This window comes from Podarcis filfolensis (genome assembly GCF_964270895.1).
Source record: "Podarcis filfolensis genome assembly, chromosome: 2".
NCBI lineage: Eukaryota > Metazoa > Chordata > Lepidosauria > Squamata > Lacertidae > Podarcis > Podarcis filfolensis.
This window is the reverse complement of record NC_139605.1, coordinates 100,263,253-100,290,816: the sequence shown is the minus strand read 5'-3', so window position 1 is coordinate 100,290,816 and position 27,564 is coordinate 100,263,253. Positions and strand designations below refer to the sequence as shown.

The following is a 27,564-nucleotide window of genomic DNA, read 5'->3' as shown; positions in this document are numbered from 1 at the left end:
ATTCGAACCACTGACTTTCTGATCGATAAGCCCTAGGCTCTGTGGTTTAACCCACAGTGCCACCCACATCCCACATAACAATTATTATTTATTCATTAACACCCCTACCCCCATTTTGGCACTGCTATTAACTTCTTCAGCAGATTTTCACATCCTGCAATCAGTGCCAAGCTCCCTAACTGAAGTGCCATGCTGAACGGATGTGATGAATGACGCTGAGCACATCACAAATGACAGCCACAGGGCTTGCAATGAGGGCTGCCCGATGTGGTTCAGGCACTGTTATCTGCACAGGCTGAATGATGGTTTGTCTCAGACAACGGGGACCCTGGCTTATCAGTCCGATGCTGCGTTCTAAAGAGAGCTCTCCCACTTCATCTGAGAGAGGGATCCACTCTCTTGGTACACTTCTGTACAGTGTATCCAAAATGCTCTTAACAAAATATTATGTTCTTGATCTCAGCATCCTCTATAGAAAATAGTCCGATCCCTCTGCCCCAATAAGTGGAAGTTTCCACTGATTGAATAACAGGGTTGTCTGGGAAGCGAAAACCCAATTAGTGTGAATAATGGAACAGTCTGTAGGAGCACAGCTCCAACTTCCACTGAACTTTTCCTGCTAATAAATGGAGGTGGATGAAAGTCTTGTACCACTGATTGTAGCATGAGCTTCCACAGCCAAGGGACAGATCAATCCATTAATTTGGGCTTCTCTCAGTTTCTCATTTTGTCATAACTGAAGTTAAGTTCGCCACATTTCCACATCACTTAAAAAAAAAGAGGCCTCAAAAAATTCGCCAGCATTTCAGTGTGCATTTCTCCTAACATTTTACCCAAAAAAGGAAAGTCACTAATTTGTGCATTTTCACAAACATATTCCCTCTTATACTGTATATGCATTTTTATTTTGATTATTACCTTTTTAAAAAACACCGATATCTGCATTTTTATATGCATTTTCCTCTAATACATGCATTTATTTTTTGTTAGAGAACACCATAACAAAATTTGGAGAAGTGTGAATTGTTTTTGATGTGCACAAATCAGGTAGGAACAAAACCAAATTTCTGACCATTCCCTGCAAGAAGTTACTTTATCAGCAGGGATTCAAATGTGCTTTAAAGACATATAGTGTGTACACAGCCCTAGTCACAGTTCAATGAAATGCAAGTTTTATTTAAGAGTAAACATGCATCAAATCGGCACTGTCCATTTTAAGAGCTTATGCACATGATCTTGCAAAGAGTGTCCTGATCTGTTTATTCCTCCGTGAGGTATTTCCACAGCCTCTTCACCTGTGACAATTGCACTACATCTAGTCACTGGAGGTTGCAGTTGTGGGAAGGACAGTGGGGGGAAAAAACCCTTGCTGCAGAGGCTACAGTCTTCAGGGAAGAGAGCAGCCAGCAAAGTGCCCTTATGAATTCATCTTTTAAAATTCCTTCCCTTTTCTCCAAATCAGGCCCTCCCTTAAAGAGGGCACGTATTGTGGTGAGACCTGGAAAACCGACACCCCTGTGTTGTGGGTGGGTACGATTGGTCAGCCACAACACCCAATTGGTGGGTCCCTCAAAGCTGGGTGCAATCTGGCCAATGGGACGCAGTCCAAATGGTTTAAGGGACCTATTTATACCCATGCACGTGACCCAGAGCTTCCTCTTTCAGCATGTGCATTCGGAACACCTGCCCACCTCTCCCTACTTTTAGAGTTTGTGCTTGATCTTGCTAGGCCGTCGTGTGTCGTTGGGACAGGGGCACTGCAGAAATTTTCCCCACTTGGCTGATTGGCTGTTGCCATTTGGGTTTTACTTGCCACGTAGCAAATCGTCACAACTTGTAAGGTTCCGGTAGGCTCTGGTTCAGGTGATAGGGATGGGAGAACGTGATCACCATCCCTATGTAAAGGGTATTCCGTTAAAGGAATCTAGGGACTCAGTGGTTTGGTCAACCCCTGAGTTTAGGGGGACATTTGGGTGGCAGAGATAGCCTGTTCCTGGCTTTCCGCTTATCCAGGTGTTCACCCTTGGCTGACCTATGCTGGAACCCTGGGTCAGTGCTACCTGCATGGCAGGGAGCTAGTCGAACCAGAGCCTGTGCAACCAGTCACTTTCTGTAATCAATAAAGTTGTGGCTTAAATTCTGCCAAAAAACAAACCAAAATTTGAGCCTTGTCTGAATTTATTTAAGGGGGAGGTTCAGTGGCGTAGCGTGGGTTGTCAGCACCCGGGGCAAGGCAAGTAATTTGCGCCCCCTAACCCGTGGATTTGCGCCCCCTAACCCTAACCCCCAGATGTTGCGCCCGGTGCGGCCGGCCCCCCCTGCACCCCCCACGCTACGCCACTGGGGAGGTTTAAAGGTCTGAACACGCAAAGGGCAAGAGGTGCACTCTAGTAGCTGAGTGAACAAACCACTCATTTCTTTCCCAAAAGCGCTTCTCTCAGTACTGTGATTAAGCTTTGTCAATTTCACTTCTGAGATCAAAAGCCAGACCGTGAAACTGACAAGACTTCTTCATGGCATGAAGCAAAATTAGGAAAGTTCATTTAAGGTCAGCTGCAGAAATGATCTTCGGCCATTTTCAGTTGTGAAGCTTATATCGGCTTTGTTTCAAGTTATCTTCTGACATGAATATACGAACTCACACTGTCCAGGATGTGCTTTTGATTGCTTTGCCGGGCAAATCGTTCAGAACAGATCTCGGCCTCACAAATCGGTGCAGGTCTGGCAGGCCAGCGTGAGAAGGATGCAATAGCTGTGTGCCCTTCGATCCCAGACTTGCATTCGCTTTGCAAGGCTGAGATTGAAGGGCACATGGCCATTGTGTCTTTCTCATGCCACCCTGCCAGCATGGAGCTGCTCTGTGAGGTAGAGTTGCCATATTTCAAACAATGAAAATCTGGACAGAAAAGCTGTTGAGCTTTTTTTTTCTTCCCAAAATCACAAAAAATGCTGTTTTTGAGCTATTTTTATGCAAAATTGGCCCAAACAGCACTGCTGGCATGGGCTTCCATACATCTGGATTTTCCCAGACATTTTCCCGATTTCTGTCCAGACACTGCTGCCAACTGCAGTATTCTGAATATGTCCAGGAAAACCCAGATGTATGGCAACCCTATTGTGAGGCTGGGATGATCTGAGGGCCCAGACAAACTCCCGCCTGCATGGGCGGGCAAGCAGCGCAGTGCGGCTCCGCTTGGCTCCAGTGGTGGTGGTGGTGGTGGTTGCTCCGGTGGCATTGGCGGCGAGGGCTGGGCTCCGTTACCCTCCGCACCCTGTCCCCCCAGAGCCTGCCTGATCCCGGGCACCTGCAAACCACGCTACGCCACTGCATTGGCATTCAGCAACTTGTCCCCAACACTCACCAATACCCAAGGAGCCACTACACTGGAGAGCCATCTACAATCTCCTCTGACCCACTGGTGAGGCCTGGTATCACAGGAACATGAGAAGAACCTGCTGGATCAGGCCAATGGCCCACCTAGTCCAGCTTCCTGTTCCCTGCCTTATCCCTGTCCAAGTACTGCATTTTTCACTCTATAAGACGCACAAGAACATAAGATGCACCTAGTTTTTGAAGGAGGAAAACAAGAAAAAAAATATTCTGAATCCCAGAAGCCAGAACATCAAGAGGGATCTGGCTTCTGGGATAGCTGCATGAAGCCTCTTCAGGGCAGCGGGATGAAGGCTCCCCCTGCCCTCAAGAGGCTTCACACGGCGAACCTAGAAGCCAGAACAGCAAGAGGGATCGCTGCGCAGCAATGCCTCTTGCAGTCCTGGCTTATGGGATAGCCGCGTGCAGCCTCTCCCAGGCAGCGAGATGAAGGCTCCCCCAAGAGCCGCGCTCCCTTTAAAGAGCTCACGGAGCATGTGTGTGGCTCTTGGGGGCTTTTCCCCGAGGAGGGAGAAGGGCAGCCCTCCTCCCTCCTCGGGGAAAAGCCCCCAAGAGCTGCACACACACTCCATGGGGCTCTTTAAAGGGAGCGCTGAGCAGAGCCTCCTGCCTGCATTAGCTCCATAAGACGCACACACATTTCCCCATACTTTTTAGGAGGGGAAAAGTGCGTCCTATACAGCGAAAAATACAGTAAGTTGCAGCGAGACTGATGTCAAGAGAGGGTGCCTCTTTGCAGTGGCGTAGCGTGGGGGGTGCAGGGGGGGCCGGCCGCACTGGGCGCAACATCTGGGGGTTAGGATTAGGGGGTGCAAATCCACGGGTTATGGGGCGCAAATTACTTGCCTTGCCCCAGGTGCTGACAACCCACGCTACGCCACTGCCTCTTTGCTACCAAACTGGCCGCTACTGCATCTAACTCACTGTTGCTTGCACTGAACCGGCAGCAGCTCTGCAGAATTCTTTCCCCATTCTTACTGGGGATTTCAGGCATCGAACCTGGAACCATCAGCATGCGAAGCAGATATTCTCACACTGAGCTATGGCGCTTTCATTAGGCAACACCCCAAGTTCTGGCTCATCCTTTGATTTTCTACCTGTCTCATGGATTTACAGGACCTAGCGTGCCATCTTAGTCGCCCTACTGAATCATGAAGCGAAGAGGATTTAGCACACAAAGAATTCTCCGTTCGGAAAAATGTCCTTGCTCCCCTCTGTTTCATTTGCATTTGGGCACTAAGGGAGAGACAAATTTAATGTTAGCGCAGTCTGAGAAGGTGCTCAGAATGGTCCCTGTGTTTATGAGGGCCATATATTGCGTTCCAAAGTGGCTGGAGAATAATCAATACCCTCTCCCCAAAAGAATGAGAGGAAACGCTAAGTCACGCAAGGGCAAGCGGCTTGCCCAGACAGCACAGGAACAATCCAGGCAGTAAATAAGCAAAGTAACGAAATAAAAAGCAGGTAGGAAAGGGACCGATAAGCCGGAACAGAGAGGGAAAGAGATGGAGAATGGCCACACAAAAAACCCCACAAGGTTCTGTTTCCCAGGATGGATGGAATGAGAGACACTGTGGGTGGAATTCAATGCTTCTCATCTTTTTGCCTGCACAAGGATTTTGACTTGTCAGACAGAATGATTCCCCTAGCTCAGTTCCTCCACCTTCCTGCACACTGTTTTAGGGGTCCTTCTAACTCCACAGAGTCCATTTCAGGGGACACGCAGGAGGAGGAAGGCCCCATTGTGCAATCAAAAGCCCTTGCACAGGGCTTGAGCTGACAGAACTCGCTAGGCAAATCTTACTCCAAGGGTGGTATTCAACTAAGTTTTACTTAGCCATGTTAATTGATTTCAGTGGGTCTGCTTTGAGGCTTGTGCCCTGGGGAGGTCACTTAGGTGCAGCTAATGCAGTAGTTTGACTTTACCCCTGGAGGTGCACTCCATTGTCTCTTGAGACAGATAGATGTTGTGGAGATCACACAGGGCCCCCGGACATTTAACGTTCTATTGATCCATGTGCCACCACTGTGCTCACTTCCCCGCTGCCACCAACACATTACTCTCGGGTAAAACACTGAGTCCAGACAGTTGTTAAAAGTGAACCAAATAAACAAGTTTATTTTATAAACATTAACAAGTTTATGATTTCTCAGATAATATTCCTGTCAGTATCTTAACTTTAGTTTCTTTACCGGCATATACCTTCCTAATACCTTCTGACTGATTATCTCAACTGTTTGACTGACTCCTCTTAACAGAGTCTCTCACTCTCCCACATCAGACTAACCCAACCCACAGACTTATCCTCTCTGTCTCTTCTAACTCCAGACTGTCTTCTCAACAACTCTAACTCCTAACTCCTCCCCTTGGGTTCCCATTGGTTAGTCATTTTACAATTAGTCAACCCTTTCCTTATGAACCCAGTATGATGTCAGAAACCCAGGAGGGCAAACGCCACATATGTCAACAACAAAGTTTCATTGCACATCTAAGAACTAGCTTTGTTAAAAAGTGTTCTCTCTCTCTCTCTCTCTCTCTCTCTCTCTCTCTCTCTCTCTCTGTCTCTCGGCTGTAGGATGCTATCACATGTGATCCCATTCCACTGAAGGGACCCTCTGTGCCACTTGTTTCAGCAACTTCTGCTTCCGTTTTGGAATTTCAACGTGTGCCCCAGATGTTGCCCAACTTCCAAAACTGTAAAATCTGATTGCCAAGCAGTGCATTTTGAAGAACTGGAACAGCAAAACATTACTGTCAAGAGAAAGGTCTGGAATTCAGACAACTCTAGCACCACCTAACTCATGAGCATCTCTTGTAGTATCGTTGGTGTCTGCCACAGCTCACCACACAATGGCCAAGCCTGGAGCTTCTACTTCTGGGGAGGAGACACAAGCCTTGGGTTCCCATGTGCCCCAATTACCACTGCACAGGCCAGATCAGGTGTTCACCTAAAGCCTAGTGTATACATCAATTGTGGGAGCGCATCCTACTCAAGTAATCCATCTGCCTTTCCAAAAAATGTGAGGATGCCGTCTATGGGCAGCATATACATGTGTAGGAGTTGGATTGTGCAATAGTCAGAGGTACACACAAGCTAGATATTAATTCCCATACCTCTCACTGTGTATATTGACTCTACACACCTGAAGCCTTGAGAACTGGCTCACTGACTTCGCTGTTTGTTATGCTGCTGTCAATTTGGTTTTGGTCTTCTCTTTATGCTAGCGGTTACCCTGTGAAGATACGACTTTGCCTAGCAGCAACCTCCATGAGCTCAGTGCATAATGCATGGGCTTGGGTAACAGCAGAGGAGGAAATGTGGAGTGATGGGAACATACAGTCATATGTGGTGCAATTGTCCATTATTTAATGAATTTTGGAAATAGATTGGTATAGAAATATCGGAAATTGTGGGTAGGAAGGTAGAAATTTCAAAATTAATGGTTCTTATTAGCCTGAGTAGCACCAAGTTAAAAACAAAAGATGAATGTAAATGGGTAAAATTGATGGTAACTGCAGCCAGACAGGTTATAGCAAGTAATTGGAAAAGTGCAGAAGAGCTAAGGGTGAACCAACGGAGGAAAAAATTGAATAATATTATAATTTTAGAATATCTAACTGGGAAGATACACAGAATGAAAGAGTTTAAGGTCAGTGAGAAAGAGGAGGATTGGTTTGAGAAGATTTTGAATTATTTGGGTAGGTTTGAACAATTTGGGGCAATTAAAACGTTAAAAGTTAAATAAACCTGGTGGAGGGAGGAGTGTTAATGTATATAGAATTGTACATATGGTTGATTTGAATATGTTATTACTGATTATGTATACTCAATGTATCAGCCGCCTGGGGGGTTTCACTGTTTGGGTTTTGGTTGTTGGTAAAAAATAAAGAAAAATATATATATATATTTTAAAAATCAAGGCCCATCATGAAGAATGGGAAGAACAAAGGCCTATTCGCCTCTGGGAAGAGGCCAAAACTCAGCGGCAGAGCTCACACTTTGCATTGAGAAGGTCCAAGGGTTCAGTCCCTGTCATCTTAGCAGAAGCAGATGAAGCAGGAGGAAAGGGAAGAAGGGATTGGAAAGATTTTTGTCAGATCCCCTAGTTAGCAGATAATATTGGGTTACGGACAAATAGTCTGACTTGCTACAAAGCAGCCGATTAAGAAACACAGGGAAGGATTCAATGAATGAGTCCCGTCAGCTGTGCAAGAGCTTCCAGTTGTTCAGCTGGGCTTCCCCCTGTTGCCCCTCCCATCCAATGACTCTTGGGGTGCCTGGGCAGCGCAGGGAGGGAGGAGAGAGGGGGGTCGCTCCATCTGCAATGCTTGTGCTGATGGAAAGCTCACCATTGTACATATCACATTTGTACAAAAAATATGCATTTAAAACCCAAGAACACCATGATTCACAGATGTTCCAGGCCACATACTACCTGAACGTGCCACTTGATCTCGTCTGATCTCGGAAGCTAAGCAGGGTCAGGTCTGGTTAGTACTTGGAAGGGAGACCGCCTGGAAATACTGGGGTGCCGTAGCCTTTTGCCTCATTTGGTTGGAGCACGGTGCTGATAACACCAAGGTTGCAGGTTCGATACCCATATGGGACAACTGCATATTCCTACATTGCAGGGGGTTGGACTAGATGATCCTCAGGGTCCCTTCCAGCTCTACAGTTCTATGATTCTATATACAATTTACACACAGCTCTCTATTAATTCTGACCCTTGCACATTCAGAGACCTGTTAGCCTGACCTACTAGCCTCTGCAGCTATCTTTGGTACAGCCATTTAATAGCGTAACATCTTGGCTTACATTAGTTCTTCTGCAAATTCTAAATCAATATCCATTTGCAGGCACTCCAGCGTAACCTCACGCTGCTTAAACACTTGCTACTTAGCCGGCCTCGAATATTTCACTGCCTCTTACTGTGATTAAGTGCAGCATATTGTCCGTGCTTTCAGCACCTTGCCCGATGAACCATGTGCAAACTCCAAAATGACATGAAAATGAAAACACTTCCGCCGGTATAGGCTATTAGTTTCATTTATTTTAGGGCAATTTGATTATTGCCATTTGCTTCCGCATCATCAAGGAAAAGCCACTCTGCATTTTAGGACAAAATATTGAATTTGCAGTATTCGGAATTGCCGGATTGCAAAGGGAGAAGAAGGGCAAGGCTTCTCTCTCTTTAATAATGGTCCAGCGGGGAGAATTTTAGCCAGCGCAATTTCTCTCAGCCTCACCTGACAAGCTGCATCAGCCAAAAATCCCTCCAAGACATGACAGGGCTGCTGCTGTATCAAAGGCTCCTTTTCCCAACTATGCTTCTGTTCCACGCTGACTGAAAAGATACCAAAGCCTTGGAAATCAAAGACGATGGTAAGTACTGGAGATAGTTTGAACCTCAGAACATTTGTACCATTACAAAAGTTGGGTGCCACTCCCACTCTCTGCTGAGCAATAGCAAGATCCCAGGAAATTCCAGACACTCACCCAGGGTTGAGACACAGTGGAGACCACCGTAGTACTATATTAAGAAATACGGTTTATTCGCCCATTTTGCACCTTCATGGTGGGAGTCCAGAGCTTAGGGGCATTTCAATAGGGGCTCGTCCCCCACAGCAATGCAGCCATGGAGTCCAAGGCATCTCCCGTAGTAGCCTGCCTTCAGCCATCCTGCCCAACATGGACCCCACTCTTTTTTCTTCCTTCTTCTTCCCAGAACGCCCTGCCAAAACCTCTCCTGTCACCCCACACCCAGTTACCCTAACAACCTCCCAAACTCCCAGTCTTAGCCAAGGGGGGAATGACAGTTCTCTTGCATTGCCAATGGCTCTCAATGGCCCTGAATTGTTTCTTAATGGTCCTAGCTTTGCCAGGAATTCCTCTGCAGCTTGAATACATCTCCCAAATAATCAAAACCCACCATTTATTAATTACTAGAGTTTAGGGTGACCCCCCCACAAATCTATAACAGTATGTTAGATATGGAGCCAATTCCACAGCCGCCTACGGGACCGGCTCTCCTGGTATGCCCCACGGAGGACCTTAAGGTCCATAAATAGCAACATCCTAGAGGTCCCAGGCCCTAAGGAAGTTAGATTAGCTTCAACCAGAGCCAGGACCTTCTCAAAACTGGCTCCGGCCTGGTGGGACGCTCTGTCTCATGAGACCAGGGCCCTGCAGGATCTGATTTCTTTCCGCAGTGCCTGTAAGACAGAGTTGTTCCACCTGGCCTTTGGCTTAGAGTCAGTTTGATTCCCTCCCCCTCTTTCTTTTTCCTTTCTCCTCCTGTGAAGAGGCTGAATCCTAATGTTTTAATGTATTTTAATCTTGTTTTTTAAATTGTATTTTAATCAACTTGTTTTTATTATTGGTTGTTAGTCGTCCTGAGCCCAGTCTTGGCTGGGGAGGGTGGGGTATAAATAAAATTTATTATTATTATACTTTGCATTTTGGAATTCTTGACATTTCCCTTATTCCTTTATTTAGTTCAGGGTTAGAGAACCTTTAGTCTGCCAGGTACTGTTGGACGCATCCTCCCTGATCATCGGCCAGAGAACTGGAGTCCGACAATATCTGTAGGGGCGGAAACCTCTGTGCATTTAACTGTTATGTGACAGGCAGAAATTCTATAGGCAGACGCCTATGTAACTGCATGGAAGTCTGCACCTAAGTGAACATCTGCCTGTCACACAGATATTAAAGGCACAAAGCGTCTGTTGGGGAAGAGCGAGGAGGAAGGTGGCAATCCTAAAACAGCCTGCGTTTAATATGTCTCTGAAGTCAGGCCAACCATTGCTGAAGGAGGATGTTTGGCTTTTGACCACATACGAGCTAAGTATAAAACAGACACTCTCTAGAAATGAACACATTTCAACGCCTGGTGAAGAAATCAGGATTCTGGAAATCATCCCGGGTCTAATTCAGACCTAAGCAGCCAAGAGACTTCCATTAGCCTGAAAACACAGCACTGTTTTCTGAGTGTTTTCCCTGGCACAAAAAACCGCCTTCCAGTGTACCAGCTTTTATATTACGGACGGGTGTCCATTAATTTAGAGGCTAAAGACTGCTGCCCCCTTTTTTCTTCGTTGCAAAACAGTGTGAGCTCCTCCATGCTCCAGTTAACACTCGTTCGGAAAGAACAAGATGTCAGTAACTTTCTGACACGGGGACAAGCAATCCATCAACGGCGAGCAATTTCTGCTCACCGCCAGCAAGAGGAGTTTCCACGACACCAACCTAATTGGCTAATTGTGTGTGGGGGGGGGGGTAGTTCTCTGGGACATTCTTTCCTCCTGCATTCATTTCTTTCCCATGCCTTCACTTCAGTTTTGCCTCACCTCTCCCAGCTTGCAATCTCCCCTTTGCTTCTCCCGCAAAACCTGTCAGAGCTGCTTCGGGCTTCAGCTAGCCCACTGTTGCCAATGGGACCGCCCCCTGTTCCTTTGTAAAGCCATAGCTTTCGAAAACCTGCCCAGAGGCATTTGTAAAAAAGGTAAAGGTAAAGGTACCTCTGACAATTAGGTCCAGTCGTGGACGACTCTGGGGTTGTGGTGCTCATCTTGCTCTATAGGCCAAGGGAGCCGGCATTTTGTCCGCAGAAAGCTTCCGGGTCATGTTGCCAGCATGACTAAGCAGCTTCTAGCGAACCAGAGCAGCGTACGGAAACGCCGTTTACCTTCCCGCCAGAGCCGTACCTATTTATCTACTTGCACTTTGACGTGCTTTCAAACTGCTAGGTCGCCAGGAGCAGGGACTGAGCAATGGGAGCTCACCCCATCGCGGGGATTTGAACTGCCAAACTTCTGATCGGCAAGCTCTAGGTTCTGTGGTTTAGACCACAGCACCACATTTGTATTTGCATTTGTAGCAGGAGTCTTTTAAGGCTTTGCTTGCTTGCTGGTGGCAAGGGGCAGCCAGTGTACTTCACAAGGTCTCCATAGAGCAGGGGTAGGGAATTTTAGGCCCAGGGGTGGATGGGCACAGAAAGTGGCTTGCCGCACAAAGCTAACTCTTAGTTATGATGATGATTAAATCAATTAATTAATTTTTAATAAAATTTCAGTTCAACAACTAGCTAAATTAATCACTGTTGATTTATTAATTACCTGCCCCTGCCTTTCTATTAGGAATTCTAGGTGCCGAAATCCCAAGGGAGCAGAAAAGACTATTTATGTATGTGACCACAGCTGCGTGGATGTTATTGGCCCAGAGATGGCTACAATGACAGGAAGAATCAACTTAATCTGCCATTCTTCTCTGGTAGGGACTTTATCTTCTTTCCATCTCTGGGCCAATTCTAGGTGACCAAAATTTTAATAAGGAATGGGGAACAATTATAATTTATCTTAAAAACCATTGTAAACAGCTAAAATCGTTCGTAGGATTGGAATAACGCTTGTAGCTTCAAGGTGAATTTTGAACATAATGGAGATGTAAAAGGTTTGGATTATGAAGATGTAAAAGGTTTGGATAGACTGATTTCACAAAGTTAAGTTAAGTTAAGTTAAACTAAGCAGATATATAAGATTGAATGTTTAATTATCAAGATACAAAATTACAATCTCAATAATAAAGTTACAAAATAATAACAAGGAAGTCACGTACGGGTGGAGGGAAGACACAGGGCAAAAAATAAGAAATGGGTAAATGTTGGTACATAACGAAATGTGAAAATGTGAATTTACGAACAAAATGTATATGTATCAATATGTAAAGATTTCATATATGTATTGCAACATTAATAATAAATAAATTAAGTGGGGAAAAGAAAAGGAAGGTTTGGATTATCGTAAAAGATGCAGGAGGAAATGATTAACAATAGGACCCACAAAGGGGAGGAGATTCTTTGGAATCTTGTTTTTATGTTGTATGTTGGATACGTGATTGTAAAACTTTAATCTGAAAAATAAATAAATTAGAATAATAACAATAAAATATTTATAAATATAAATAAAATAATAATAAAAAATATTAATTACTTGCCCCTTCACCCTAAGCTGTTAAACAGTACAGGGGACAAGATGAAGGACATCCCAAGACAACTCCCATGGTGCTAAGCGGCAGCCACCCATAACTACTTTCCGGAAATGGCCCCAAAAGTAGGAGCAGATTCACGGTCAGAGAGTGCCTCCAATCCCCCACCTGCCTGAGACCCTCCAGAAGGATGCCATGGGCAACAGTATCAAAAGCCGCTGAGAGATCAAGGAGAACAAATCAAATCATACTTTCCCCCACCCCCAAAATCAACCTCCCCAAAAATGCCATCAACCAGACTGGGCAAGGCAGTTTCAGTGCATAGGTGCCAATTTTGTGGGGCCCTGATTTCTTCAGCTCCCCCCATAAAATAGTTAGGGGATCCACCCACCCCCAATATTTTCTGCAAGTTGGTGCCTCCCTCTTTCCCTCCCTAAGCAGCTATTTGTCCCCCAGCTGGGCACTGTCCTCTTTTCTCAGCTTGCCTCCTGGCTTTCAATGCCATTTTCCAGTGGGGCAGGTGGCTGGCCTGCCTGCTGGTAGGAGAGGCAAATGGGTGGCAGGTGGCGATGGGAGCTGAGCGGGCAGAAAGGTCTTGCACACAAGTGGCAAGAAGCATTCCTGATGGCATCCCAGTGTGGGAGTGACCGAGCACAGTGGTTCCTGCTTGAGAATTCTCAGGACAGCAGTACAAACAGAGAAAAACAGGTGCATGCATGCATTCAGAATAGTGTTGCTAACTGGCCGGGGCAATACTGAATTATGTTTTACTCAGGGAATACCCACTAAGTGACTAAGTCAGGTTCTTTCATTGCAATGGGTCTACTCTGAGTAACACCACCCCAGGTCAGGATGCAAGGGAGAAACATACTAAGAGGAAGGCACGTTTAGAAAAATTGTATAGAAAGGTTTATTGTTTTGTGTACATTCAAATATAAGATAAAACATATGCAAAGGGACTTGACAGGAAGTCAAAGTTGAAGAAAAGATTTGGGAAGATACAAGGGGAAAAAATATTTACTTTCATTATTATCATTTTCTGTGTGGGTGTGGGTGTCTGCACACATGTGTGTTGTTGTATGCAATGTTTGGGAGGAAATAAGATGGTAAATAACAAATAACAAACTAAATATCGATGTATGTAATTTTTATTTTTTTATTATATTTAGTGGTAGTATGGCTGTATTGTTTTTTGTAACATAAAACCATTTAATAAAAAATATTTTAAAAATAAATAAATAAGAGGAAGGCACGCTTGGCAAATCCACACCGTGATCAACTCCCGCCTGGAAACCAATGTCCCCTCTGCGGAAGGACGTGTGGATCCAGAATTGGCCTCCACAGTCACTTACGGACTCACTGTTAAAACCGTGTTTATGGAAGACAATCTTACTTGGCTACAAGTGATCGAAGAAGAAGAAGAAGAAGAAGAAGAAGAAGAAGAAGAAGAAGACTGTCTTCGCCCCCATTCTCCACATTAAAATCTTTCACATACCCCCAAGCAGCTATTTGCACCGTTAGGAAAAAAACATATTTCTCTCCCACCATCACCACCGCTGTTATTTGCAAAAGTTTCAAGAGACCAAAGAGCTGTGCTTGCATCATGCTTGCTTTTGATCTAAGGTGACAGACTTATTTATCTCTATAGTCACGTCTCAGTGGTTCAAAGAGAAGTACAGTTGTCCCACTGAACCAAAGCAAGGTCACACACTCTTATTATGCTCCTTCGAGCTCAGACCAGTTCTTCTTCTTACATTATTACTTTGTTTTCCTTTTCTGGTGACACGTAAGCTGCACCGATTAGGGACTAAGCACAAAATAGACACGGTGGCAGGTTTGTGATAAAGATTTTTGGCTCCGGCGCCAAGGCTTTCAGCTCGACTTTTTCCTGCAGGATAGAAGTGACCCTGTTATAAGTTTAAAGACAAAGCTCAATCGCAGCATTTAGAAAGGGCACGGTTGCTCAACGCACTCCCCAATTATTTTTTTGTACAGTGTGCATTTTAAAAGACTAAGGCTGCAGTTTTCAGCAGCTTTACCTTTCCGTACGTGCCAAAGCAATCAGCATGCCTTACTTCCCAGTAACGGTGAATAAGACGGAGATGTAAAAAAAAAAAGCTGTATCTCCCCCTTAGTTTATGAACCGTGATCAAATACTGCATGAAATCTGAGATAAGGGAAGAATTCGTAGGAAGCATGGAGAGAGAATGGATAGGGAAAAGTTGTTCTCCCTCTTGCATAACACTAGAACTCAAGGATATCTAATGAAGCTGAAAATTATGGAATTCACAGTGATGGCCATCAACTTGGATGGCTTTAAGAAGAAGAAGAAGAAGAGTTTGGATTTGATATCCCGCTTTATCACTACCTGAAGGAGTCTCAAAGCAGCTAACATTCTCCTTTCCCTTCCTCCCCCACAACAAACACTCTGTGAGGTGAGTGGGGCTGAGAGACTTCAGAGAAGTGTGAGTAGCCCAAGGTCACCCAGCAGCTGCATGTGGAGGAGCGGAGACGCGAACCCGGTTCCCCAGATTACGAATCTACCGCTCTTAACCACTACACCACACTGGCTCTCTTAAAAGAGGACTGGACAAATTCACGGAGGGGATGGCTACCAATGGCTACAAGGCACAGGGGTTAAACTCTGCCTCCACCGTCGGAGCTTCTAATGCTTCTGAAAATCAGTTGCTAAAATGCAGGAAGAGAGAGTTCTGTTGCGTTCAGGTCCAGCTTGCGCGTTTCCCCACAGGCTTCTGGTTGGCCACTGTGGGAATAGGATGCTGGGGCCTAGATGGGCCAGGGGCCTGATCCCATGAGCTCCAATTAGGTTCTGACATTTAGTTTATGAACTGTGATCTCCTGGTCAGTGGTGGAGCTTCATGCTCCGGCACTGGGGTGTGGGGTGTGGAGAGAAGGTGGGGGCGGGGCTGGTGCATGTCCTGGGGGCGTGGCACACCGCCTGTGGGGGCGTGGCGCCCAGCGCTGGCGGGGGGGGGAGCTGTGATGTCACCCCACTGGGATCACACTGCCGGGGGCGGTGCGCTCCCCCCCGCACTCCTCTTCCTCCGCCAGTGCTCCTGGTCAAGTACTGCATGAAATACAGTGGTACTTAATTCGTTCCGCAGGTCCGTTCTTAACCGGAAACTGCTCTTAATCTGAAGCACCACTTTAGCTAATGGGGCCTCTCGCTGCTGCCGCATCGCCACTGTGCGAGTCTGTAACCTGAAGCGTATGTAACCTGAAGCGTATGTAACCTGAAGCGTATGTAACCTGAGGTACCACTGTATTTGAGGAAGGGAGAATTCACATAAAACAAACTTCAAACTGTGGCTTACCCTCGATAATCAGCTGTAATCAAATATACAAAGAGCTACCAAATATTACAGCTGCGGTGTCCTATGAATTAATTTGATGGGAAGAGCCATAGCTGAGTGGTGGTGCAAATTATTTGCAATGAGCAAGGATCCAGGTTCCCTCAGATAGGACTGCACCCCCATTTCCTTCTCCCTTTAGTGCTTATTTCTTAACTACACTTCATGCTAATGAACACATTTTGGCTCTTCTTTTATATATATAATTTTTATTTTTGCATTTTCCATTTTGCATAAACAAATAAATTAAATACATAAACATATAATCTCTTCTGACTTCCCTCCCTACTCCCAATTGTGGATCTCAGTGTAACGATTTCCTCCTCTGTATCTCTATCACAGCTCTATTTTTATAAACCCTTCGTCAATCCATAGTTCAGATTTTTTACTACAAGTTTTCTGTCAATCCTACCAATGTATGCAGTTGTTTAACACGTTGGGCTCTGTCATAACCTCTTGCAAGGAGTTAAAGGAGCACAGAAATTGTCACATTTTAAAGATCATGTTACCAAACTTGCTCTACGCCGGAGGACAGATGTTCTGCTTAGAATCATGGAACATTCTGTGCTGTCCAGTTTTAAAAGCAGCTTTCTCCTCTTGCAATTCTGATCACCCCGAAATATTCCAGCAAGTGCGGCCTTGACACTGAGCTACTGGTTTTGATCTACTCCAGTAGTGACTAAGATCCTCATTGCAACCCAGACAAACGACCTCTTAACCTCAGGAACTGAGCCTTGCTTAACTTACTGTTTGGTGAACATGCTCAATGCCACATATTATTTCTTCCAGCAGCCAGGGAGAAGGATAGGCCTCCTCCCAACTGATGTGCAAGAATCACAGTAAGTCGCAATTGCTGTTCAGTGCAGCTTACTCCAGCAAGTAGCAAGTTGCAGTCTCATCCCCCCAAGAGCATGAGATACAAGAATGTGTCCAGCCGTAAGGTCAGGGAACCCTGCCATCTGCATTGAGCCCTAGGCTGTGTACACACCATACATTTAAAGCACATCCCTCAAGAATTCTTGGGAGCTGTAGTTTGCCCCCAAACTATCATTCTCAGCACAAACTACAGCTCCCAGGATTCTTTGGTGAGAGTGGTGGGAAATACGCTTTAAATGTATGGTGTTTAACACAGCCTAGGTTGCATTCCTCCTGCCAACCTAGCAGTTCGAAAGCACACCAGTGCAAGTAGATAAATAGGTACCGCTCCGGTGGGAAGGTTAACGGCGTTTCCGTGCGCTGCTCTGGTTCGCCAGAAGCGGCTTAGTCATGCTGGCCACATGACCCGGAAGCTGTACGCCGGCTCCCTCGGCCAATAAAGCGAGATGAGCACCACAACCCCAGAGTCGTCCGCGACTGGACCTAACAGTCAGGGGTCCCTTTACCTAGGTTGCATCCAGGAGAGCAAATCTTAGCATTCTTGCTCTGTCTTTTATTTTATTTTTTTAGTGTGGTGGTAAGGTTGGCAACTGATGAGAAAAAGGCCAACCTGTCTTGTCCCTATATCTTTAACAGCAACACAGTCTGCAGAAATCAGCAGGTGAAGCATTACACAGCCTGGAGATAAGGAGGATCAGCTGAAAAGGTTATCGGGCTTCAAGACTGACATAGTGGACCTTTATGCCTGAAACTTTTCTTTTTCTTTTTTTAAAAAAGCAGGGTTGGACTATGCAGGCCAATAAAGCAATTTCACCCAGAATAAAGAGGCGAAGGGCTAAAGCGGAAGGATGGAAACATACAAACTTGGATCCAATGCATGCCTTCACTGAGTTCAGTGGGGTTTAGAAGACACAGAGCGAGTGGAGAAGCAGCAGCCCTTATTGCCCATTGGAGTTTCGGGTCTGCGCTCAAGACGGCCACTTCTTTGTAGCCAGAAGTTGCACATTTTACTCTCAAATAGTAGAACCAAGTTAAAAAACCCAATCTTCCCGAACTGACATTGCAATGAACTCTTATTCCCCTCACCCACCCCGGGCTGAGAGAATGGCCTTTCCATTTCCCTTTTGAACAACACCAGCAAGTTTCTAGTCCGTATGGTCGAAATTAACACGCACTTGCTTAGGAGTTCCAGGCACTGGTAGGAAAATAAAGGCGATGCTAACGGGGGGAGGATCCGCGGCGGCGGCGGAGTCTCCCTGCCCGGGGAAGCCGGCGAAGCCCCCCACCCCGCCCCGCTCTCCCCCGGAGGTCTGCTCCCCGTCCAGCCCGGCTTACGCACCTGTTCCAGCGGGCCACTTTGCGTCGGTAGTAGCGCAGCGCCTCCTGCCCGCTGAGCAGCTTCTCGGCCGGCCCCTCGGGGGCGCTGTAGAGCGGGTGCGAGAAGAGCCTCCGCAGCTTGGAGCCGGCCGTCTGGGTGCTGCGCTGCTCCGGCAGCCGCGTCCAGGGCTCGGTGCTAGGGGGCCAGGCGGCGGCAGCTTCTTCGGCGGGGCAGGAGCAGCCCGGCCCGTGCCCTCCGGCGCGGGCCAGGCGGCGGCGCACTTGGGGCCAGAGGTGGAAGTAGAGATCGGCGCTCAGCAGCGCCCCCAGCAGCAGCAGGATGAGCAGCCGGTCGCGCCGGAGCCCCAGCATGGCCAGCCCGACGGGGGATCGCTGCGCCCTGGAGACGTGGGTGGTGGCACCCCCTTGGCGCCTCTCCGGGTGCGCCGAGGGACTTCCTGGAGACGAGTCCCGAGGGGCGTGTGTGTGTGTGGCCTCAGGGGACGCCCAGAGCCTGGATCCGGAGCCAGACCTCTGCCCCGCGGCAGCTGCAGGAGCAGGTGAGGCGGTGGGGAGAGCGCAAGGGTCCCTCTTCTCCAGGAAAGCGGCGAGGCTGCGCCCTCGCCAAAGCGCCTCTCCAAATCTGCCCTGCCCAGGCAGGCAGGCAGCGCAGCGCAGCCTCGGGGAGGATGGCTCTTGCTCGGGGAGGGGAAGGAGAGGGAGGGGAGCAGGCACCACTAACCTGACCTACTCCTCTTCTTCTTCCTCCTCCTCCTGCCCAGGGAGAGGTTAGCTCAGAAGCAGCAGCAGCTGCTCCGGAGAGGCCAGCAGATCCCCATCCGGACGCAGCCTTGCGCTGCTGCCTCCCTGCATTCTTCGCCAGCCCCGAAGCGCCGCCGAAATGTCCTGGGCAAGCCTGAGACAGTTTCTGGGCACGGAGCAGAAGTGGCGCGCACGGCATCCATCGGGGGGAAGGAAAGCTCTCGGCTCCTGAAACAGCAGCAGCGCCCAGCCCCTCGGCGGAGAGAGAGGCTTATCCACCTTCGGAGAAGGGAGCCACATGCGAGGACATTCCTGCGAGGTGGCCAGAAATGATCTAGCGTCGTCGACGGCGGGCGGAAGGTGTAGTCCTTCCTCCCCACCCACCTCCTCACGCTCGCACGTTTGGCGATGCCCAATAGCTCTTCCCAAAAAAGCAAGCGAGCTTCTAGCCCTCATGATGGTACACAAGATTTTTCTCCCACGTGCACATCGCTCTTAGAAGTTCGGGTCAGCTATTGCCCGTGGCTTTGTAAGCCTTTCCATTGGCATGGGATGGGCAACGGCATACACTTATCAATAACTTAGGGGACAGTACAGCCTAGTGGGTAGAGTGTGAAACTAGGACATGGGAGGTTCAAATCCTCACTTGGCCCTGAAGCTGACTGTCAGCCTAACCTTCCTCATAGGGTTGTTGTGAGGAAAATATGGAAAGGGAGAGAAGCATGTATGCCATGTTGAATTTCCTGGAGGAAATCTGGGTTATAAAGGCAAGCGGTCCACCCATCAGCTGAATTGCTTCACAGCTTCAGGAAAGTTAAGATGGAGCCGCCAGAGAGAAGCACCTTCTTAACAAGTGGTTCAGGTTAAGTTCTTGCAACTGGCTAAAACAACACCAAAATGGTGTTGAGGGCTAGCTGACCGCACAGTGAAATAGGGCTGAAGAACCCATTGTTTTCACCAGCATTTTTCCTTGCATACTCCCTCTTACATGTAAACAAATATTCGTAAGTTTAAGTCAGGGGTCAGCAAACTTTTTCAGCGGGGGGCTGGTCCACTGTCCCTCAGACCTTGTGGGTGGCTGGACCATATTTTGAATTTTTTTAAAAAATGAACAAATTCCTATGCCCCACAAATAACCCAGAGATGCATGTTAAATAAAAGCACACATTCTGCTCATGTAAAAATACCAGGCAGACCCCACAAATAACCCAGAGATGCATTTTAAATAAAAGGGCACATTCTACTCACGTAAAAACACGCTGATTCCTAGACCATCCGTGGGCCGGATTTTGAAGGCGATTGGACTGGATCCGGCCCCTGGGCCTTAGTTTGCCTAACCCATGGTTTAAGCACTTATTTGGGGAGGTTTGATGGTCCACTCTTCGGCATCTCCACTTTCTCTCTCTCTCCAAATAGTGCAAGGGCTGCCAACAGGGTGCCCATGGGCAGAAGAGTGCCCTTGAGGTCTTCCTTTGGCACCCACAAAGCTTCTGAGCCCGCTCACTCCCTGCCCTCTTGGTCACGAGGCGGTGAAGAGGACAGCGCATAAAACTAAAGGAGGAAGTTGAATGAGTGACACTCGGTTCTACGTGCTTTTCAAGGCTCAAGATAACACTTCTGGATAGGATATATAATAATAATAATAATAATAATAATAATAAAAATAATAATAATTAATAATAATAATTTATTAATTATACCCCGCCCATCTGGCTGGGTTTCCCCAGCCACTCTGGGTGGCTTCCAACAAAACACTAAAATACAATAACCTATTAAATATCAAAAGCTTCCCTAAACAGGGCTACCTTCAGATGTCTTCTAAAGGTTTGGTAGTCATTTTTCTCTTTGACATCTGGTGGGAGGGCGTTCCACAGGGCGGGTGCCACTACCGAGAAGGCCCTCTGCCTGGTTCCCTGTAACTTGCCAGAAGGCCCTCGGTGCTGGATCTCAGTGTCCAGGCAGAACGATGGGGGTGGAAACACTCCTTCAGGTACATTGGACTGAGGCTGTTTACTGCTCAAATCCCTTCAAAAACCGACATGTGTGCACACACCCTTTCTTTCTGCCTCTTGAGGGAGGAGGGATGCTAGCCATTTAGACACTTCTGCAGAGAATGCATCTTTTATTAAATGAAATAATGGGCGGGGGGGGAGGGGAGAGAAGTGGCAAGACGAGATGACGCCCACACCACTCACTCAGAAATCCAAATGTGCCACATTGTATTACACGATGCCAACATTTAACTCTCTTCCCGAGACCCTGACAGCCAGAGGAGACTGCACTAGCTTGTCCACCATGGTACAAGGCAACTGCCATATTCTGGCTCCATATTCTGGATTTTTATTTTTATTTTTTTGTCCTGCAAAAGCAGCACTTGCACAAGCCACTTTAAAATTCATTTCCTGTCTTCATTCCTCAGGAGGACTGTTTCACACACCCTTCCCCTTCTCTGAGCTATTTCCATTTTCTTAGGTAACCTAACAGAAGCTACATGTGGGCGTCGTCAGGTATATATAACCATGTTACTAACAATGGGCAAAGCATATTTGCTCCTCCCCCCCTCCTAACCCAGAGTAAAGTAAGCTAGAGTTGAGTGGTAGAACAAAATTGTACTCTGCCTTACTATTTAAAACTTTTGCATGTTTTAAAAGTATGGTTGTGAATTTTTTCTCAGTTTTATTGTTTTATATGGGTTATTTTTTTAAATGGAGAGATTTCAGGAGCTAGATCAGAACAGAGGAAGACAAAGGATTGGTGGAGAGACTACATTTAAAGTGCAAGCAAAAATATTTTTGTGAGTAAAAAAACAAACAAGCCAACCTCCTGTCAGTTCTTTGCCTCTGAAGAAAGAATTCAAAGAGGGCTTGGAAAGGCTGCCATTTAAACAAACAAATAAATAAAAATATCCTGACTAGCTGAAATATGTTCAGTTTAACATAATCATCACCACTGTCTTCTTTAACATTGTTCACCCTCCATCATATATGATTCTAGGGTAGAATTACATAACATATGACAGTGAAATAATTGCATACAAAAAATGAAAACATCAACTAAAAATTAACACGAATACTAATCAGCCATGATTAGTAATCAGCAACAAAACCACTGAATCTTAACTATATTCTTGTTTAAATATTTGCTTATTTTGTGGGGCAGGGGGGCAGGGTTAGGACTGTAAGGCTGAGATGATTTGGCCAGAGCCTTTATTTCAGCAAACAAATAATTTTTGATATTTGTTTCCAAGCATCCAAGAATTTCAAGATGCCCCATTTGAAACAGGGAAGGGGAAAAAAGATTACCATAGAGGTGGGTTTCGCTGTTCATTCTATCACAACGTATTGTCATTCTTGTCAGTCACATTTGTCACAGTAGGTCTCAGGAGGGCATGATCGATGGAAGCAGTCTGAAGAGAGATATTTCGAAATTCCATTAAAATATGTATTACAGACTTAAAAAAAATATGTAAATTAGAGAATGTTAAATATAATCCTAGTCTTTGGGGCATTTTGAAAAGTTCGAACATTATATACATTCACAGTAAGCTCTTCTGTGCCTCCTGCAGTTTTGTGGACCCACCCCAAAGAGATTTTAATTGAAATGTTATTTGGGGCATGATTCCCCCAAATGCGTTAGATTGTTCAAACTTAGATATCAATGTTTTCTTCTAAATAATAATAAAAAAACACGACCAGCTTAACTGCAGCGAAATGTCATTAGAGCACAGTGAGAATAGATTACCATTATTTCAATTTCTTCACTTGAGGCATTATATATTAATGAAACGTCGAAACAATCAATCGAGAAACAGTACATCATTGGAAAAAGAAAATTGGGGCTTAAGAGGGAGCATGTCAGACATCAATAAGACTGTAATGGGAATTAAACAGTGATGAGTTTCATTACAACCAATTTATGAAAAGTAGTTCAGGCTATGGAATTAAATTACTTTTGCTGGTAGCTAGCTACCATAGCTTAAGTGCTAACAATATTAATCGCATTAATCCATTAGGAGAAAATACTCTTACATTAATAACTCATTATTAATGATCATGCTGAAAACTCTGCATAAACAAATACCTATAGGCATACCAAATCCGCCATAAACTAGAATTTGGGCATGCTTGAAATTACCAGCAGAAGGTGTGGCATGACCCTCCCTTTCCCTCTTCTCCTTCTAGTTGCCAGGAACATGTTCAGCTTCTGGCATTTCTAAGCAACCTGGCTGTAACAGAATATTTTAGCAGTTCAGCCAAGAGCAGCAGTATCAGATGAGTGGGAATGCCTGCCTGGAGTTTGTTGTTTACAGCCTTACTTTGGCTGCTTTTGGGGATATGCTGGGATCAGCATCTTACAGTAATCTTAAACTTTTGGCTGCAATCGTAAACACACTGACTAGGGAACAAGCCCTATTGAAAACACCGGGTCTGCTTGGGACTCTTCCAAACGTATAGGAAGCTGTTCCTTTCATGAATTTTCACAGCTTACTTGGCTGAAGAAAATTCCTAACCCAAGTCAACGGTTTTGTCTGACCCATCTAAAAGCAGCAACAAGAAGTTTTAATGTTTACATTTCAACCGGAGGTATGCTTCAAAGTAATAATAAAAGTGGTTCCAATTCCTCTTAGGAAGATGTGGCGAAATTAAAGCTGTAGTTAAACTTCTCAAAGGTAGTTGGTGGAATTAACCTATGATGTAGTTAAGGCACGAGGAGAAAGAATGGATATCAAATTAAAATGGGATGTTGGAATAGAATCTGGAATCAAAGTCTTTCGTGAAAGAGGAAAGCGCAAAATAGGGTCTGAAGCTCAACATCAAGAAAACTAAGATCATGGCCACTGGTCCCATCACCTCCTGGCAAATAGAAGGGGAAGAAATGGAGGCAGTGAGAGATTTTACTTTCTTGGGTTCCATGATCACTGCAGATGGTGACAGCAGTCATGAAATTAAAAGACGCCTGCTTCTTGGGAGAAAAGCAATGACAAACCTAGACAGCATCTTAAAAAGCAGAGACACCACATTGCCGACAAAGGTCCGTATAGTTAAAGCTATGGTTTTCCCAGTAGTGATGTATGGAAGTGAGAGCTGGACCATAAAGAAAGCTGATCGCCGAAGAATTGATGCCTTTGAATTATGGTGCTGGAGGAGACTCTTGAGAGTCCCATGGACTGCAAGAAGATCAAACCTCTCCATTCTTAAGGAAATCAGCCCCGAGTGCTCACTGGAAGGACAGGTCCTGAAGCTGAGGCTCCAGTACTTGGGCTACCTCATGAGAAGAGAAGACTCCCTGGAAAAGACCCTGATGTTGGGAAAGATGGAGGGCACAAGGAGAAGGGGACGACAGAGGATGAGATGGTTGGACATGTGAGTTTGACCAAACTGTGGGAGGCAGTGGAAGACATGAGTGCCTGGCGTGCTCTGGTCCATGGGGCCACGAGGAGTCGGACACGACTAAATGACTAAACAACAACAGCAGCAGCAGCAGCAACAACAACAACAGCTTTGATCTGAGTTGAGAAAAAGAACAACCTAGCTGCATTTTGTGTACACAGCCTAGGAGAGGAATATATTCATTCGTAATCTAAAAGTTGACCTAGGAATTCAGAGCGGCTGAGGGGGCGGGAAACTTTCATCTAGATTACAAATGCTCTGGCTACTAATGTTGATGACCAGACGCCACTCCTCTGTTGAAACCAAATCAAATCTGGAAGACTGACGGACACGAGCTCTGCATTTAGAATGGCTGAAGCGATGGCATGGGTCTATAAAATGAAGCAAAGCTCTTTTTTTTACTTGGCTTAGCCATTAGAGAGCACCGTGTAGAATGTTAAAAAGTATTTTGTACCACGAGCAAAAGGAAGGGTCTGATTTAAGGGCTTGGACTGAGAATGAAGCAGTCACAAAATCAAAAAGTCAGCAGAAGGATGCAATGTGCTTGTAGGCATTCAAATGTTCTGAATCTCATGGTACGGTTAGTATTTTCCCTCTGTGGCATTCTAACCAAACAGAGGATTTTGCCCAATAATTGAAATCCACAAGGATAAGAATCTTGGTAGTTCTGAGAGCTGAGCTCATAAAGTAAAGGTAAAAAGGTAAAGGACCCCTGGGTGGTTAAGTCCAGTCAAAGGCGACTATGGGGTTGTGGCGCTCATCTCGCTTTCAGGCCGAGGGAGCTGGCGTTTGTCTGCAGACAGCTTTCCGGGTCATGTGGCCAGCATGAGTAAACTGCTTCTGGTGTAATGAAACACCATAACGGAAACCAGAGCACACGGAAATGCCGTTTACCTTCCCACTGCAGTGGTAAGGTAAAGGGACCCCTGACCGTTAGGTCCAGTTGCGAACAACTCTGAGGTTGCGGCGCTCATCTCGCTTTACTGGCCAAGGGAGCCGGTGTACAGCTTCAGGTCATGTGGCCAGCATGTCTAAGCCGCTTCTGGCGAACCAGAGCAGCACACGGAAATGCCATTTACCTTCCCGCTGGAACGGTACCTATTTATCTACTTGCACTCTGAAGTGCTTTCGAACTGCTAGGTTGGCAGGAGCAGGGACTGAGTGACAGGAGCTCACCCCGTCACGGGGATTCGAACCACCGACCTTCTGATCGGCAAGTCCTAGGCTCTGTGGTTTAGACCACAGTGCCACCCGCGTCCCATCATATGATCAGCTGGCTAGCATAGTGGGCATCATACTGACGTGTACTACTTCAGACAGCTGCCTTGGAATTGACTTGTTTGCATGCTCCCCGTCTAAAATTGTCCTGAGGATAGATTGCATGCTAAGGAGAAATTTCTAGCCTTCTCTCCAATTTTGAATGTGCAGGGAGTTTTGTTTCATGTGGTGGTGGGGAGCATGCAAATATTGTCCACCCACCGCAACCAAGCTGATGAACAGGGGCTTCAGCTGTGAAGCTGGAGAGGCTACTGTATTTCATTTACCCAGAAGCTGGAAATGTTGCTAAAGTCCCCACATCTGCTTAGTGGTGACCTCAAGGAATGTTCAAAGTGCCTGGATTGATCCCTTTTCCTTCACTGGGATAATTCTGGTAAAACCACAGGAAGAAACACAACCTGGAACTTTTATCCTCAATTTACTGATTAATCCAGATTTGGAACGTGTAATTGGACCTCACCCTTTTAGTCCTAAGCATGTCACCCAGTGGATCTGGTCTCTTTTCAGTTATCATCCTTTACATGCATTTTGCAATGGAAAACTGGTTGCAGTTGCCTAGGATTCAGGCACAATGAGATGCTTTCAAAAAGAGGATTAGCCAGCAGGTTTTAGCAAGTTATCATAGGATAGCTGAGAGACTATCGTGGAAGCCCAGTAAAATGAGTCAATAGCAGGAAACCACAGCATTAGGATCGAAGGCATTTATTATCTCATTGTCAGCAAATGAGAGACTTTACAAAAAAGCTCTCCACCCAAAGGGTGAGGTTAGCTCTGTATTAAATTGTCATTTTCTCTGATTCCCATTCTGTGGTTAGGACTACTCTTGAGCCTTTTCTTTGCACAGTACTGTCTTCTTTTTTAACTCCATGGGAAAATATCCAGGCTTTTATTATTCATAAATCCTCAGCATTAAAGATTAGTTTGGGGAATGGTTGATAGACTGCTGGCCTCCAGCATCTGCCACCTGAGGCACCTGCTTCCTTCTGCCTAATGGTAGGGCTGGCCCTGAGTACGGGACACACTCGACTGGGAACGTCTCCTGGGCACGGCCCATTGAACTGAATGCGAGCTACACAAGAACATGGTACTTCTATGCCAATTTTGTTCATTTTATTTGGGCTTGTGCTGGGAAGTGCCCCACTGAATTGTGTTCCTTGTCGTGTAATAAAACAACAACAACAACAACAATTTTTTATTTATACCCCGCCCATCTGGCTGGGCTTCCCCAGCCACTCTGGGCAGCTTCCAACCAAATATTAAAATACAGTAATACATCAAACATTAAAAGCTTCCCTAAACAGGGCTGCCTTCAGATGTCTTCTAAAAGTTTGGTAGTAGTTGTTCTCTTTGACATCTGGTGGGAGGGCGTTCCACAGGGCTGGCGCCACCACCAAGAAGGCCTTCTTCCTGGTTCCCTGTAACTTGGCTTCTCGCAGTGAGGGAACCGCCAGAAGGCCCTTGGCGCTGGACCTCAGTGTCCGGGTAGAATGATGGGGGTGGAGACGCGCCTTACAAACAAGAATGTGTAATATTATTTTTATTTATTTTGTTGCTCAGAAATCTCTGCAGGCATGCCTGTAATGTCTAATATGTCAAAGGTCTAGCTAAATATACAAATACATTTTCATCAGCATGGTTTTCCCTGTTAAGGTGAAAGACTAGCCCCATTCCATGTGCCGATCAGTATTCATTTCTCTGGCTAAAGTGAGGAAATGCCAACACTACAGATGGTATCAGATTATACATCTCATAAGGTATCCACTGTGATCATGTCACAAGGTGCTGGAGGGATGTTTAGTGTGCTTAGAGAAAGACAAGCCTAAAACCCTTTGATTATTCCGCAAAATACACTTTGCAGACAACATGGGGAGCCGATTACATTCCAACAATGTGTTTTGCCTGTGAATAACGAGAAAGGAATGTAAATTATATTGTACAATCTGCACTAGGTAAGAACACATGCAGATGTATACTATCAGGCAGTTGAATAATTCACTATAGAAAAACTGAATTTTCACCCAGTCCTAAATCCTACAAAATTGGCAGGAGGAGGAGCTTATGATGGTATATGCAAAACATTATTCTATGCTTGTGTAACAAGACAATTAGAACCTTTAGGACTGAGGTGCCAAAATATCACAGGTCATTTTTAAAAAGTTGTCTGTGTACCAGAGATTGGCTTCAATTAGTTACTG

General features: G+C 45.9%; 1 protein-coding gene and 1 long non-coding RNA gene across 2 annotated transcripts in view; one reads left to right on the top strand and one right to left on the bottom strand.

Moving 5' to 3' along the window:
- Window positions 1-18,311, bottom strand: part of FAM20A (FAM20A golgi associated secretory pathway pseudokinase) — a gene marked incomplete at its 5' end in the record, with an annotated part of 44,059 nt that extends 25,748 nt beyond the window's left edge. The window contains one exon of the mRNA XM_083598811.1: window positions 17,962-18,311. Within this exon, the coding sequence (XP_083454937.1) occupies window positions 17,962-18,311 (350 nt within the window). The remainder of the gene's footprint in view (window positions 1-17,961) is intronic.
- Window positions 18,312-18,363: 52 nt separating this feature from the next.
- On the top strand, window positions 18,364-19,885 carry LOC310755742. The gene is made up of 2 exons (XR_014544495.1): window positions 18,364-18,499; window positions 18,722-19,885. It is a non-coding gene; the product is annotated as an uncharacterized lncRNA (long non-coding RNA).
- The last annotated feature ends 7,679 nt before the right edge of the window (window positions 19,886-27,564 follow it).